Source organism: Larus michahellis, chromosome 8 (genome assembly GCF_964199755.1).
Source record: "Larus michahellis chromosome 8, bLarMic1.1, whole genome shotgun sequence".
Lineage (NCBI taxonomy): Eukaryota > Metazoa > Chordata > Aves > Charadriiformes > Laridae > Larus > Larus michahellis.
Genome location: NC_133903.1, coordinates 17475344 through 17488052, shown reverse-complemented (window position 1 = coordinate 17488052; position 12709 = coordinate 17475344). Strand labels below are relative to the sequence as shown.

The 12709-nt window shown below is 56.3% G+C and overlaps 1 protein-coding gene across 6 annotated transcripts in view; it reads right to left on the bottom strand.

Annotated features, from left to right (window-relative positions):
* Nucleotides 1–11680: 11680 nt before the first annotated feature.
* Nucleotides 11681–12709, bottom strand: part of DNAAF8 (dynein axonemal assembly factor 8) — a 96519-nt gene continuing 95490 nt past the window's right edge. For 4 of the 6 annotated variants that reach the window (XM_074598301.1, XM_074598304.1, XM_074598305.1 and 1 more), the window contains one exon: nucleotides 11681–11933. In XM_074598301.1, coding sequence (XP_074454402.1) covers nucleotides 11856–11933 — 78 coding nt within the window. In that variant the 3' untranslated portion in view covers nucleotides 11681–11855. The remainder of the gene's footprint in view (nucleotides 11934–12709) is intronic. The other 2 variants (XM_074598302.1, XR_012588796.1) reach the window with 2 other exon arrangements.

Sequence of the window (12709 nt, the reverse complement as noted above, 5' to 3'; positions counted from 1 at the left end):
TTTTTTTTTTTAATAAATAAAACAAACGTGGTGCTGGTGCAGCTGCGGGCAGGTGGGCAGGGGGGGCACTGTCCCCTCAATGTGACCCTGTTGTCCGTCCCCCCCCCCCAAAGCCCACCGTCGTGGCCACCCCAGGGTGGGAGGGAAGGGGGGGGGGGGGGGGGGGGCGTGGGACAGGGTGGCAGCACCCATGGGTGCCGGGGAGGTGGGGGGGGGGGGCATGACGACCCTCGGTGCAGCCCCCTCCGCGCAGGCAGGGCTGCTCGACGCCAAATGTATTCCAGCCACGTCCGCAGGCTAATTTCAATTTCCTGGTAATTATGCAAATGAATGTGGATTTAATTAAGGGCAGATTTCATTAAAGTCTTCTTGGGGAAATGAGAACAGGGCGGGGGAGAGTGAGGAGGAGGAGGAGGGCGGCGGGGGGGGGGGGGGATGAAGGCAGCGCCCGCCCCGGAAGATAAATGTCTGCAGGGGGTGCCGAGGGGATGGGATCCCTTGGGGGGTCCCGCTGCTCCCTGATGTGGGGAGGGGGCTCAGGGACCCCAGCCTGGAGGCGGGGGGCTGTGTGGGGTGGCATGGGCGGGGTGGGGGGTGGGGGGGCCAGCGCCTGGGATGGACCCCGGTAAGATCCGGTGGGTCTCCAGGGGAGGGGGGCGGCAGGCGGTTCACCCCCCGACTTCAGCATCATCTCCTGTCTCTTCCCATCAGGGCAGGCAAAGCGGTTCTTTGACACGTGATTGATTTTTTTTTTTTTTTTTTCTCCTTTTCCCCGGCTAAAAATACAGATTTGGCCACGCCAAAAGGTCTAGGAAATCAATGTCATTGTCACCAGGCGCTGGCTGGAAGGACCCTCCCCTCCCCGATCGCGGACAAAAAAAGGAACCGCTGCCATTTGACGTCTTTGAAACGAACCGCTCGGGTTGCTTTCAGCCGAACTGTCTTTAATTCAAAGTGAAATGGCTAATTTTATCCCAGCAAGGTCGAGGATGCTGAGAGCCCATCCGTGCCGGGAGGAGGATGGTGGCAGTGGTGGGGGAGGGCAGGGGGCGGGAAGCTGCTTGTCTCCAGGTGAAACCTTCAGACCCCAAAAAACCATGGCAAAAGCGGCGGCTCGGCAAAGCCACGGCCTCCCCTCGGGGTTTGCTCCCGGGCTCGGCCGGGAAAGCGGCCGCCGACCTCGGGCAGCTCCCGAGCGATGGATGAGCAGCGCGGGCACCACTCCGAAAGAAAATCACTCGTAGATTTTCTATCGGTGCTGGATGCGGGATGGGGGCGGAAGGTCCAGATCCACTGGCATCCCGTAAAAACAGGTGATTCCCCAGCCGGGAAGGCCAGGAGGTCCTGCCCGTGATACTCAAAGCTTGTAATTTCATCAAAGCTTCAATTCCTGGAGCTGGGATTTGCCCATTTTTTGCTTAGAGATGCCGAGCGAGCCGCTGCAGCCCCAGCTGAAATCCTGGAGGTTGAGAGTAAAAATAACGGTGAATGATCCACTCATTTGGAGCGCAAATGATCGATGCCGAGCTGGCATCGCCAAAAAATAAATCTCAACCCCAAACAAACCCTTTAAAAGGAAATATTTTGCCACCCAGATGCTGCTTCAGCTCCCCGATGATTCAGGAGGCGGCTGCGGGATGAGGCCCGCCACCAGCATCCCTGTGCATCCCGATCCGATCCAGGACAGGAGCGCAGGGGGTGGGCTGCCGGCGGCTTCCCCGGCCACAGCTGGGAGACGTCAGGGGGATGCGAGAGTGAGAGCGTTCATTAAATGTGCTTCTTAGGGCTGATCCGCTTTCAAGAGTTTCCAAAAATAGCGGCGGCACTGCGCTGAGGTGGGCGTTGGGAGGAAATGTGAGTCGTGTGCTACCGGCGCCCCACGGAACGGGACGAGCTCGAGGCCACCGCGCAAAATGAGGCACCCGAGGGAGAGCACGAGCCACTGCTCAGGGATGCTGCCGAGAACGGGGTCTGTGACGGCAGAGAATCACAGAATGGTTCAGGTTGGAAGGGACCTTAAAGCCCACCCAGTGCCACCCCCTGCCCTGGGCAGGGACACCTCCCACCACACCAGGTTGCTCCAAGCCCCGTCCAACCTGCCCTTGAACACCTCCAGGGATGGGGCAGCCACAGCTTCTCTGGGCAACCTGGGACAGGGGCTCACCACCCTCAGAATGAAAAATCTCTTCCAAATTCCTAATCTCAATCTCCCCTCTTTCAGTTTGAAGCCATTCCCCTGCATCCCATGGCTCCCCTCCCTGCTCCAGAGTCCCTCCCCAGCTTTCCTGGAGCCCCTTTAGGGACTGGAAGGGGCTCCAAGGTCTCCCCGGAGCCTTCTCTTCTCCAGGCTGAACCCCCCCAGCTCTCTCAGCCTGTCCCCACAGCAGAGGGGCTCCAGCCCTCCCAGCATCTCCGGGGCCTCCTCTGGCCCCGCTCCAACAGGCGTCCCGATGGCCCTTCTGGTGGCTGCAGAGCTGCCTACGGAGGGGATGCAGCTCGGACTCATCCCCTGCCTGTCCTTTCCGCAGGGCCCCTCTACTGTCTGTGTCTCCAGCTGCCGGGGAGGCGATGGACAGACGTCAGTCAAAGCCTGGTGGATGCTGAGGGCCCCTGCGGGGACAAGCTGCCGGAGCAAAAGCTGTCCTGAGGTGGGGAAAAATCCAGCCCCGTGCCACGTGGGATGGTTGAGCAGGGCCACGGGTGGCGGCAGAAGGAAGAGGTGACCTTGCGCGGCAGATCCAGCCACCTTCAGGCAGAGGGGGAGCAGAGCTGGCTGTGCTTCCATCCCATCCCTCCGCAGCCCATCTCCCAGGCAGGTCCATGCTCGGTGGAAAGACCCCCAGGACCCCTAGGGCCAAATTCTGCGGGGTGCCAACAGCCTTCACCCCTGCCTCAGCCGCCAGAGGATTTTGGCACAGGGCAGAGGAAGGCAGGAGGCTGTTGGCATCTCCCACTTGGCTGCGGGCTCCCTGCAACGGGTTTGGACACGTTTTTTCACCTAAAGGTGTCTCTTCCTGTGGAAAACCCTGTGTTTTTCACCAGGGCGTCTCTGCTGAAAAATGGGTGGGTTTGTCAGCTTTTCCACCACGATTTTGGGGTATGGTGAGGTGCCGGGGCCCAGGGGAGGTGATGGGGAGCACACCCAGCCCTGCACACACACGCCCCCCACCCCCCGGGTTGGGTTACGGGCTGCGGCTTGTCAGGCCTCCCGCGTTGCCATGACAACTGCAGCATCCCAGCCTCGGCAAGGACGGGAGATCTCCGCCATCCCCACCGCCGCCTCGCCCGGATGGACACAGCTCGGCACGGTGGCGCGGGCAGCACCCTGCCCTCAGACCCAGCTCAGGGTGCCTCGGGCAACACCCCAAGCCCACGGCTGAGCCCAAGGTGCCATTTACGGTGCTCCACGCTCCCCCTAATTCAGACCTTCCTTCGCATCCCTCCGAAAGCCCCAGGGCTGGCAGCGGTGGGGGCAGGAGAGGCTTTTCCTTTCCAGGCCCCTTCAAAACCCCCTCCGCAGCCAGGCACGGCGTGCCCCCACCCAGCTGATGCACAACTCACACCGCGGCAGGGCTCTCCCCCAGCCACTTCACGGGCAGAGCATCCCTCTGCAAGACACGAGGTCCCCAGGCTGTCCCCAAACCCCCTCCCGTCCTCCCTGGGAGGGGGGGGGACAGAGTGGGCAGTGGGCTCCCGGATTGCAGATCCCGCTCCCCCAGGCACCCCGGCTCTCAGGGCAGCAGGGCCAGCGGTGTCTCTGGGTTCAGCATTACCCCAACGCTAATTACAGCATCGTCAAGGGCGGCTCTCGCTCCCAGCAGCCGCGCAAGGAGATCCCGAGCTAAACCCTCGCTGACATCGGTGGCACCGGGCTGGGGAGAAACTCAGCTCCTGGTCTCCGAAGCTGCTACACCTCCAGAAAGGTCTCATTTGGAAAGGATTAATACAAGATTAATAGAGGCTTTAACAAGCAGTGAATCAAGCGCTAATGGAGCCCACCTTGTAAGCCATCTGTAACACCTCAGGGGCTTACAGGCATCCAGAACATGTCTGGAACATGCTTAAAATGGATGTTAATCACCTTGTAGCCCTGAAGACACCACACCGGAATGAAACTTTAGGACAAAAGGTTGCGGACGAGACAGAGGGAGCCTGCCTTGTTCCCCCGGCAGAGGTTTGATTTACAAGGATTGCCCCCCCCGACACTGGCATGAGGGCAGGCGGAGGAATTTGGGTCACCCTCGTGCCCCCCGGGGGCTGGAGCTGCGTCAGGACCCCACGACGAAGCAAGGCCAGTTCTAAGGGACAGCCACATCCCACCCAAAGCGTAGCCATCCCCATGGAAGGGCACCCGTCCTGGCCACCGAGCAGGGTCTGGAGGGGTAACGGGACACCGCTCGGAGCAGGGCAAACACCAAAGCTGGCCTCTGGTCCCTCTCCCTGGGCTACATCCCCCTCCTTGTGCCTATCAGCACCGCCCCTGATGAAGCTTCACCCCTTCACCCTTCTGCTTCGCACCTCCCCAGAGAAGATCTCTGCCTCCAGCACTGAACCTCTGCTGACTGGGCCTGACCACCTGGTTGTCCTGTAAGTGCCACGCGACGGCACTCAGGACGAGCTGCTCCGTGACCTTCCCTGGCACCGAGGTCAGACCCACAGGCCCGTAGTTCCCCGGGTCCTCCTTCCACCCCTTCTTGTGGATGGGCGTCACGTTTGCGAACCTCCAGTCAACTGGGACCTCCCTGCTTTGCCAGGACTGACGAGAAACGATGGACAGCGGCTGGTGAGCACTTCCACCAGCTCCCTCAGCACCCTGGGGTGGATCCCATCCGGACCCACAGACTTGCATACGTCTAAGTGCTGTAGCAGGTCCTTCACCATTTCCCCTTGGACCGTGGGGGCTTCATTCTGTTCCCTGTCCCCATCTTCTAGCTCAGGGGGCTGGGAACCCGGAGAACAACTGGTCCTACTACTAAAGACTGTGGCAAAGAAGGCATTAAGTCCCTCAGCCTTTGTCATTATGTTTCCACCCTGTCTAATAAAGGATGGAGATTATCCTTAGTCCTCCTTTTATTGCTAATGTATTTATAGAAACTTTTTCTTTTTATTGTCCTTAACATCAGAAGCCAGATTAAGTTCTAGCTGGGCTTTGGCCCTTCTAATTTTCTCCCTACACAGCCTCACAACACCTTTGCAGTCCTCATGAGTGGCCTGCCCTTTCTTCCAAAGGTCCTAAATTCTCCTTTTCCCCCTGAGTTGCGACCCTATCTCTCTGTTCAGCCAGGCCAGTCTTTCCCCACCCCGGCCCCCGAGGGGCTCATTTTTCAGCACATGGGGACGGCCTGCAGGATTCCCCCTCTGCTTGCAGGGTCAGGAACTGAACCTCGTCTTGGCTGGCTTCCAGGCTTCCCGAGGGAGGCCTGATCTTGCGGAAGGAGAAGCATGGGGTGAGAGACCGGGAACCAGCACAGCTGACCCTCTCCTCCCTCAGCACAACAGTCATTTTAGTCTTACAGCAAACTCCGGGCAGCGTGAAGCATCCAGCTCCAAGTCACTAACCAGCTTTCGACTGGAGACAAGCTACTGCCATTTTTGGGAACCATTTGTTCATGGCAAAGCCTCCTCTGCTCGACCATGGAGTAAGTCCAGCTCACCGCAGACCAGACCTGCAGATCTGTGCAGCTGCTCCACAGCTCTCAGGTACACGTTCCCTGGCCAGTCTGCTTTGAGAGGGTACCAGCATCCCAGCGCACAGCCACAAACAGCTCAGGACCTTCTGCTGGAGCTCTGGAAAGGACAAGTCCCACATCCAAAGTCACTGCTCAGAGCACGGAAAGGCAGCTGCCTCCCAGCAGGAGCTTCACAGTATATGAGTGCCTGCAGCTGTGTTGCATGAGCTCAATGCATTCTCCAGGTGCCCAGCAGTGGTGGCCAGCTGAGGGCGAGCATCGAGCTGAGGCAGAGGGGCAAGGACAGCCATGCTGCCCTGCCCTGGTCCCTCCTTCCCTCTCCAGATCAGTTGAAGAAAGTCTCCCAGATTTCAGACACTGCAGCATCAAGATCTCCACTATTAGATCAACACCAGCAGCACAACACAGTAGCTTCAGTCCAGAGTCAGCAAACATGGAGCATCACAGAATCACAGAATGGTTTGGGTTGGAAGGGACCTTAAAGATCATCTAGTTCCAACTCCCTGCCCTGGGCAGGGGCACCTCCCACCACACCAGGTTGCTCCAAGCCCCCTCCAATCTGGCCTTGAACACCTCCAGGGATGGGGCAGCCACAGCTTCCCTGGGCAACCTGTTCCAGTGCCTCACCACCCTCACAGTAAAGAATTTTTTCCTGATATCCAATCTAAATCTACCCTCTTTCAATTTGAGGCCGTTACACAGTGTCCTATCATAACACGCCCTAATAAAGAGTCCCTCCCCATCCTTCCTGCAGGAAGGTCCTGGGCAAACTGGTTGCACGCAGGTCCATGGGAGCCACCTGAGGTTCCTGATCAGCTGTGGAAACTTGCTGGAAACAAGAGTCTTTATCTTTGAAATCACCTTTGAAAGCTCACAAAGATCTCAGGAGGTTCCTGATGTGCGGAAAATGGCAAACATCACACAGGTCTTTGAGGAGGAGGTCTCTGGGGGGTGGGCAGAGGTAACCCCCAGAGCCATCCATTCACCTGCCAGAGCAACCAGGCACAGCAGGAGGAAGGACAGAAACCCACAGCCCAGCAAAGCCCCACCAGCACAAGTCCCCTAGCCCACCCTGAGGGTTTATATACCCCTCCCAGCAGCAGCAGCTGCATGTGATTGGCCAGTGCAGGAGCAGGGAAATGCGGGATTGGCCAGAGACAGCAGGGCAGCAGGGGATTGGCCAGGAGTCCCTGCAGCCCAGGCCAATCCCAACCTGTGGTGGGTCTTACAGCCAAGGGCAGGAGGAGCCCAGATTGTCTTCTCCTGCAGGACCTGGGGGTGTGATGGATGGATGGATGGATGGATGGATGGATGGATGGATGGATGGATGGATGGAGACAAACTGCCCTACAGCCCCTCTGCTGAGCTCCCAGGAGCACTTGCAGTACCAGCAGCCCCCACCTTGGCCGAGCACCATATGAAAACGTCCAGACAGAGCTCCTGCCCCGCTCAAAGGGAGCGAAACTGGCTGCTCTTTGGGACGGGGAGTGGTGTTGCCGTTGGGTTATGGCTGTGCCAGGGGCCAGGTGAACCCGCACAAAGCACTGCCGGCACCGGTCTCCTGCGTGACCCAGTTAGAGCAGTTCAAAGAGCTTCTCGCGCACTGGGCTGGTATTTCAGCCTGAGCCATCCGCTGTCCCAACGAGTTTAATTACCCACATCTGAGTCATCCCCGGCCCCGCTTTATCAAAGCTCGCAGCCTTGCAGACAAACCGCCCTTTGTGCTCCTCCAGCCCCTGTCAATGGGGAATTACCAAGTACCAATTAATCAGCGGCTCCTGCTGCGATGGGCTGGGGAGATGGTGCCCCAGGAAGATGGAGATCAAGGAATAGAAAAGGGCCACTGTGCGCCTGATGGGACAGAGTTGGGATGAGAGCCTGGGTCCTGATCCCAGACTGGGAAGATGATGGGGAGGCACACATTTTCCTTGGCGGGGATCAGCCATATCTTCATCCCGGCTGCTGGTCTCGCTAATCCCCGAAGCATTTCAGCTCTCCAGCATGACCAGGTCTCTTGTGTGGTGGTCCAACAAGCTCTCTAGGTGCAGAGACACCTGGAAATCCAGCAGTGGCGGCTCTCGGCCAAGAGAGAGATGCATTATGGCAATGCCAGCTAGAGCAAGGCAAATACTTGTGAGCATGGGAAATATGTGGACCAAGATCATCCAGCTTGGTGAGGATGGTTGATGTGGGGACAAGCTCCAGCAGGCCCATTAGCTCCTCCTACTTCCCGAGCCAGCTGTGGGCCTCCGGAGATGAAAACCGGTGCCCAATTTCTATGCCATGCCTATGGAGTTCACAGGGAGGGCAGTAAATCCTGTTTGCTGGGGAGTGATTTTCAGGCTGGCAGGTCTGCACGGTGATGTGGGACATCCCCGGGGCTCAGCAGGGCTCATGCACATAGCGCTGGAGCAGAAACAATTTTTTGGGGTGAATGTGAATATTAAGAAAAAAAAAGAAAAAAGAACTGTTCTGGCCCAAATCAAGTCCACACGTTGGTGTTAGGGAGTTGTTTCAATTCCAGGTGTCACATGTTTTCAAATCTGCTTCATGCAGCAGAAGTAAGGTTGGTGGAGAACATCAAAGTGAAATACCCACAAGTTTTGCTCTGAGGCGGTTAAAATTTTGGTTTTTTCCATGTCATTTCAATTCAGGGAAGGTGAAAGGGTCAGTTTGGCCAGACTGCAAATCCTCTGAGCAGCTGCTGAGTCTGCACTGGTGGCTGAAAGACGGTCGGCAGAGATGTCCCCCACCTCTCCTGGCAGCAGCTGGACACCGACCCCGAGCCAGGGCCACCTGGAGAAGGGTACAGCCGGTGCTGCCCGCCAGGATGAGCTGCTCTTGCAGATCCCCGGCAGAGCAGAGCAGGAGAGCGGATCGGCTGCCAGTTGAGCTCCTCCACCTGTGAATCACACGTGCAGGCACCTTGCTTGGTGCTGATAAGGGAACTGTTATGGCCCTCCTCCCCTCACCCTGCTTGGTATCAGCATCCCACAGCTGCTGGTAGTGATTTCTAGGTCTAACTGATAATTAGTTAAATCTGTCCTTGGCACAAAGGGGAACACAGTGAGCTTAGAAAGCTACGATGGGAGCGTGGCTCTTTGCTGCCTGTGCCTGCGATGGGGAAGAGCACCCAGCACCCTTGGCATCCCTCGGGACACCAGTTCGCCGTAAAATGAATGAAGGGCTCATGCAAGAGGATCTGTCTCTCCACGCAGCAAATAAAGACAACACGTCCGCACGGGATGAGGAGCTGCTCTACACCCCGAGGCACTTGTCTATTGAAGGAAGGTGATGATGATCGAGCCGGAGCATGCCGGGAAAACGGGAGATCGGCACTGCGCTCCCATCTTTCTTACGGCAGGACCCTAAGGAGTTAACACAAAATGCCACCTACTGTATTTTATCTCTCCTCCATTGAGGCAGCTCTGACACTGGCAGCAGAACAATGCTAAATTCTGATTAGCTCTGGTTTTCCAGCAAGAGGGGAGGCACGAGAGGGTGGGGAATTAATACTATTCTGCATAATTTTTAATCTAAATTCCATTTCTTTTCTTTTCTTTCTCTAGGAAGCAAACAATCTAGGGGGTTTTGTACTCAATTTCTTGCTTTCATAATCTAAATGAATTGTTTGCAAGTAGGAGCCAGCTGCAAAGCTGGCAATCTCCGATCAAATCTGCCTTTCTCCTAGTTCTAGCAATCATTAATTTGCTCCTCAGCTCTGATTAGCTAATCCTGGTTGCCTTGTGGCAATTTTCAGGGGAAAAAAAAAAAAACAGTGCGTGAGCTGCCTTTTACGGAGCTGGAGCTGGCGGAGGGGTGACGGGATGGATTTCTGCAGGGTCTGCGGCGCTCCTGGTTGTCAGCTCTCCGGAGAGGACTGGGGTGCTCCGGGAGGAAAGGCTGGCCAGTTTATTTATGGAATCCTGGCATTTTAGAAATATCAGAGGATGATTCTTTTCCCTGCTCTGTGCAGGGCATGGTAGTTTGTTACACCGAAACTAATTAGCTGGGCTTTAAAATAGGAATCAAAGACATTGCGGCAGCCACTCGCTCAAAAATACCTGGGTGCTGCCCCATTTTTATGATGTTGCTGGTGTGGCTGGGGGACGCGGCAGAGCTGGTACCTCTGTTTCATGCATAAAAACCGGGAAACTGAGGCACGGGTCTTCGCGTGCTGGTGGACGGAGGCTCACAGAGAACAAGGCTCAGCAGTGGGGCTCTCTGGCAGGGAACACGCCACAGGGTACCTTTTGTGCCAGGCCCTGGATATTTAAACAGCGAATTAAGAGTCATCTCAACTCCTGCTGCGAAGCTTGTAGAGCTCCTGCCTGCTGGCAAGCACGGACTGCGCCAGGGGTGTCTGAACGGGATGTCACCTCCCCAGGCTGACAGCTGCCAGTCACCACAGCATCACCTCTTGACGTCCAGCTCCCTGTGATCACGGGTTTGAGGGCCCCGGCAAGTCGGACACGGATGTGGTGGCCCTACGCTGGCTGGGAGCAGGGCTGCTGCTGGCCTTACATGCCCCTTTCTTGCACGTAGCTCTGCAGGCCTTGTCCTTCAGCTGCTATCTGGCTGCGTTTTATTCCAACATGCTCCTTTTTCAGATCAAATTCCCAGAGTGCTGGGGGTGGATCTTTTTAATTTTCATTTGTTTCAAAGCTGTACATGGCTTACAAGCATGACAGAAATGTGCCTGGAGTGCAGGAAATGGCCTACTTAGCTGCAGGAGCAGAGCAGGCTTTTCCGTCACGCCGACTCCCAGGACCCCGTTCTCCCGGGAGACCGGGGCAGCTGCCTGTTTCCCTTGTGGGCATGTGGTTCTGGAGCTTCTCTTCAGGAGATGTTCAGTCCCACCATAAAGCCCAAAGAGCTGGTCCAGGGAGTAGCAGTTTGGAGAGTACTTCCAAGTTCTGGCACCAAACTGCTGCGTGAGGTTGGGGCAAGTGCCCTCTCCCTGTCTCCACTCACCCAGCTGACTGCTGCCCTTTCAAGGTAGCTTAGAGGAGGAGAGAGACCAAGGCAGGACTATCACCAGCTGAGGAAGCAGAGCTTGCAGGGCCAGATCTCTAACAGCCTTTGGACTTCGTGGATGCTTTCAGCCTAGTTGGAAAGGGGACAAAGACCTGAGAGGGGCTGAATTCTCAGTTTGTGTGAGCTAATGGCTGGGGAGGAGAACTCAGGCCAGGCTCTCCCAGAGGGAAAGGCTGCGCTCAGAAGGGGTTCACCCTGCCAGCAGCACCCAGAGGTGGGGTGGCCCAGCCAGCTGCACGCTGCTCTGCCTCACCACCACCACCACTTGGAGAATGCACAGAGACTGTTTGTGCCACGTCTGAGATGTCTGGAACTGGATGCGCGTCCTCGTCTAAGTCTTTGCCTTAGTAGGGCAGACAGAAGCATGAGGCCTCCGAAGGAGCTGAATTTGCCCAGTGGGACTGAGGACCTTCATATTAATGCCAGCTTACTTGCCAGACAGCTCACAGAAAGGACTCGGCCAAGGAGGCAGTGCAGTAGGCTCAGGGGCTGCTGTAGAAGGAGGAAGAAGAGGCAGGGTTGTGTGTCTGTGGGAGGGCAGGGAGCCAGTCGGTAACTGGGCTGCCGGAGCAGAGGCAAGCGAGCATTAAGCTGTCCAGCTTTTAATCTTATTCAACAGCTCTACCTGGTGTACTGAACTCTCCAGGGACACAACCTTCCCTCAGATTATTTCCATTTTATTTACTGGGGTTTTGTCTTTGGCTCAAAGAGCATAGTAGCAGCAGAAAATGGAGTCTCTCCATAATGTCTTTGGAGCCTAGGGAAGACAGAGTTCCCAAGCACCCGGGAGTAAGACAGCAGCGAGCACCTGCCCCTATTTACTTTACTCCCTGAGTTGTTCCCAGCCAGGGGAATGCTCCAAACCTTGCTCCATGAATGCAAGCAGATTGTCTCTGAATGCGTTCCACCAGAAGCCACGGCTACGGTTCAGAAAGATTGGTCTTGGGCACTGATCCTTCCTCACACCACTCTCATTTATCTTACTTAATACCATACTTCAGACTTTGTGTTTTAATGACAAACAAATAACAGTACTCTTAAAGGCTGGGAGTCCCCCGTGTGTCCATCTGCACGGACATCCGCAGTGGCATCCACCCGTGGGCTGCTTGGAGGCCTTGACCATCTTGGTTAGTAATCCTGGGATTCAATCCGGTGGATGCTCTCAGATGTCAAGGAGTCAAAAAGGCAACAGAGCAGCTCTTCAGCCTGGGGAGAAAAGAAGGGGTTGGGGGAGAGCGCTGTGATTTCTCTGCATTGCAAAGAAACTTCTTTTCAGAGCTAGGTTTCTCGTGTGTGCTGCAGGCAGGCAGCATAGTGAGGACGTTTACCAGGGTGAATTAATCCCAGCAGAGAGGTGGCCATGAGTGTCCCCCAGCAGGGAAATGCCTGCTAGTTCTAACCACTGTTTGGTCGTTCTCAATGTTCACTTTTTCAAGGAACTGAAGAAAACCAACAACATGCAAAGTGCCAAGTGGGAAATCTAACTCCCTCCCCTTCCCAAACCTCGCTCCTCTGTGGTTCTTTCAGCGTGGCTGCTTCAGAGATGGGGAGGCCAGCTTAGCGCCAAGGGCTTCAGGACCAGTCTGCAATTCTGCCTGTGCTGATGAACACCATGTTCCCCTAAAGCATGACACATGCCGTGCTGACAGTCCACTCCACACAGCCCTCAGAGCCCTCCTCTTGCCAGCACTCTGCCTCTCCTCATGGGCTTTTAGGTCTCTTTCATAGGACTCCAGCCCTTCTGCCTGCTGCTGAGGGGGTAAGGATCATGCCAAGAGTGGCTGGGATGTGTTTTCCCTGGGTCGCTCTGCTCCAGTCCCAGGTTTCAGCTGTCTCTGCAGGGAGGGAGATGCTGAAGCAGCTTCAGGGCTCTGGGCAGAGTGGAGGGATTAGTGCCACCTGCCAGCAGAGGTTCAGCTGCACATCCGTGAGTTCGTATTGAGGAATGGCTGCAGAGAGACCACGTCACCTCCCTTGCTCTG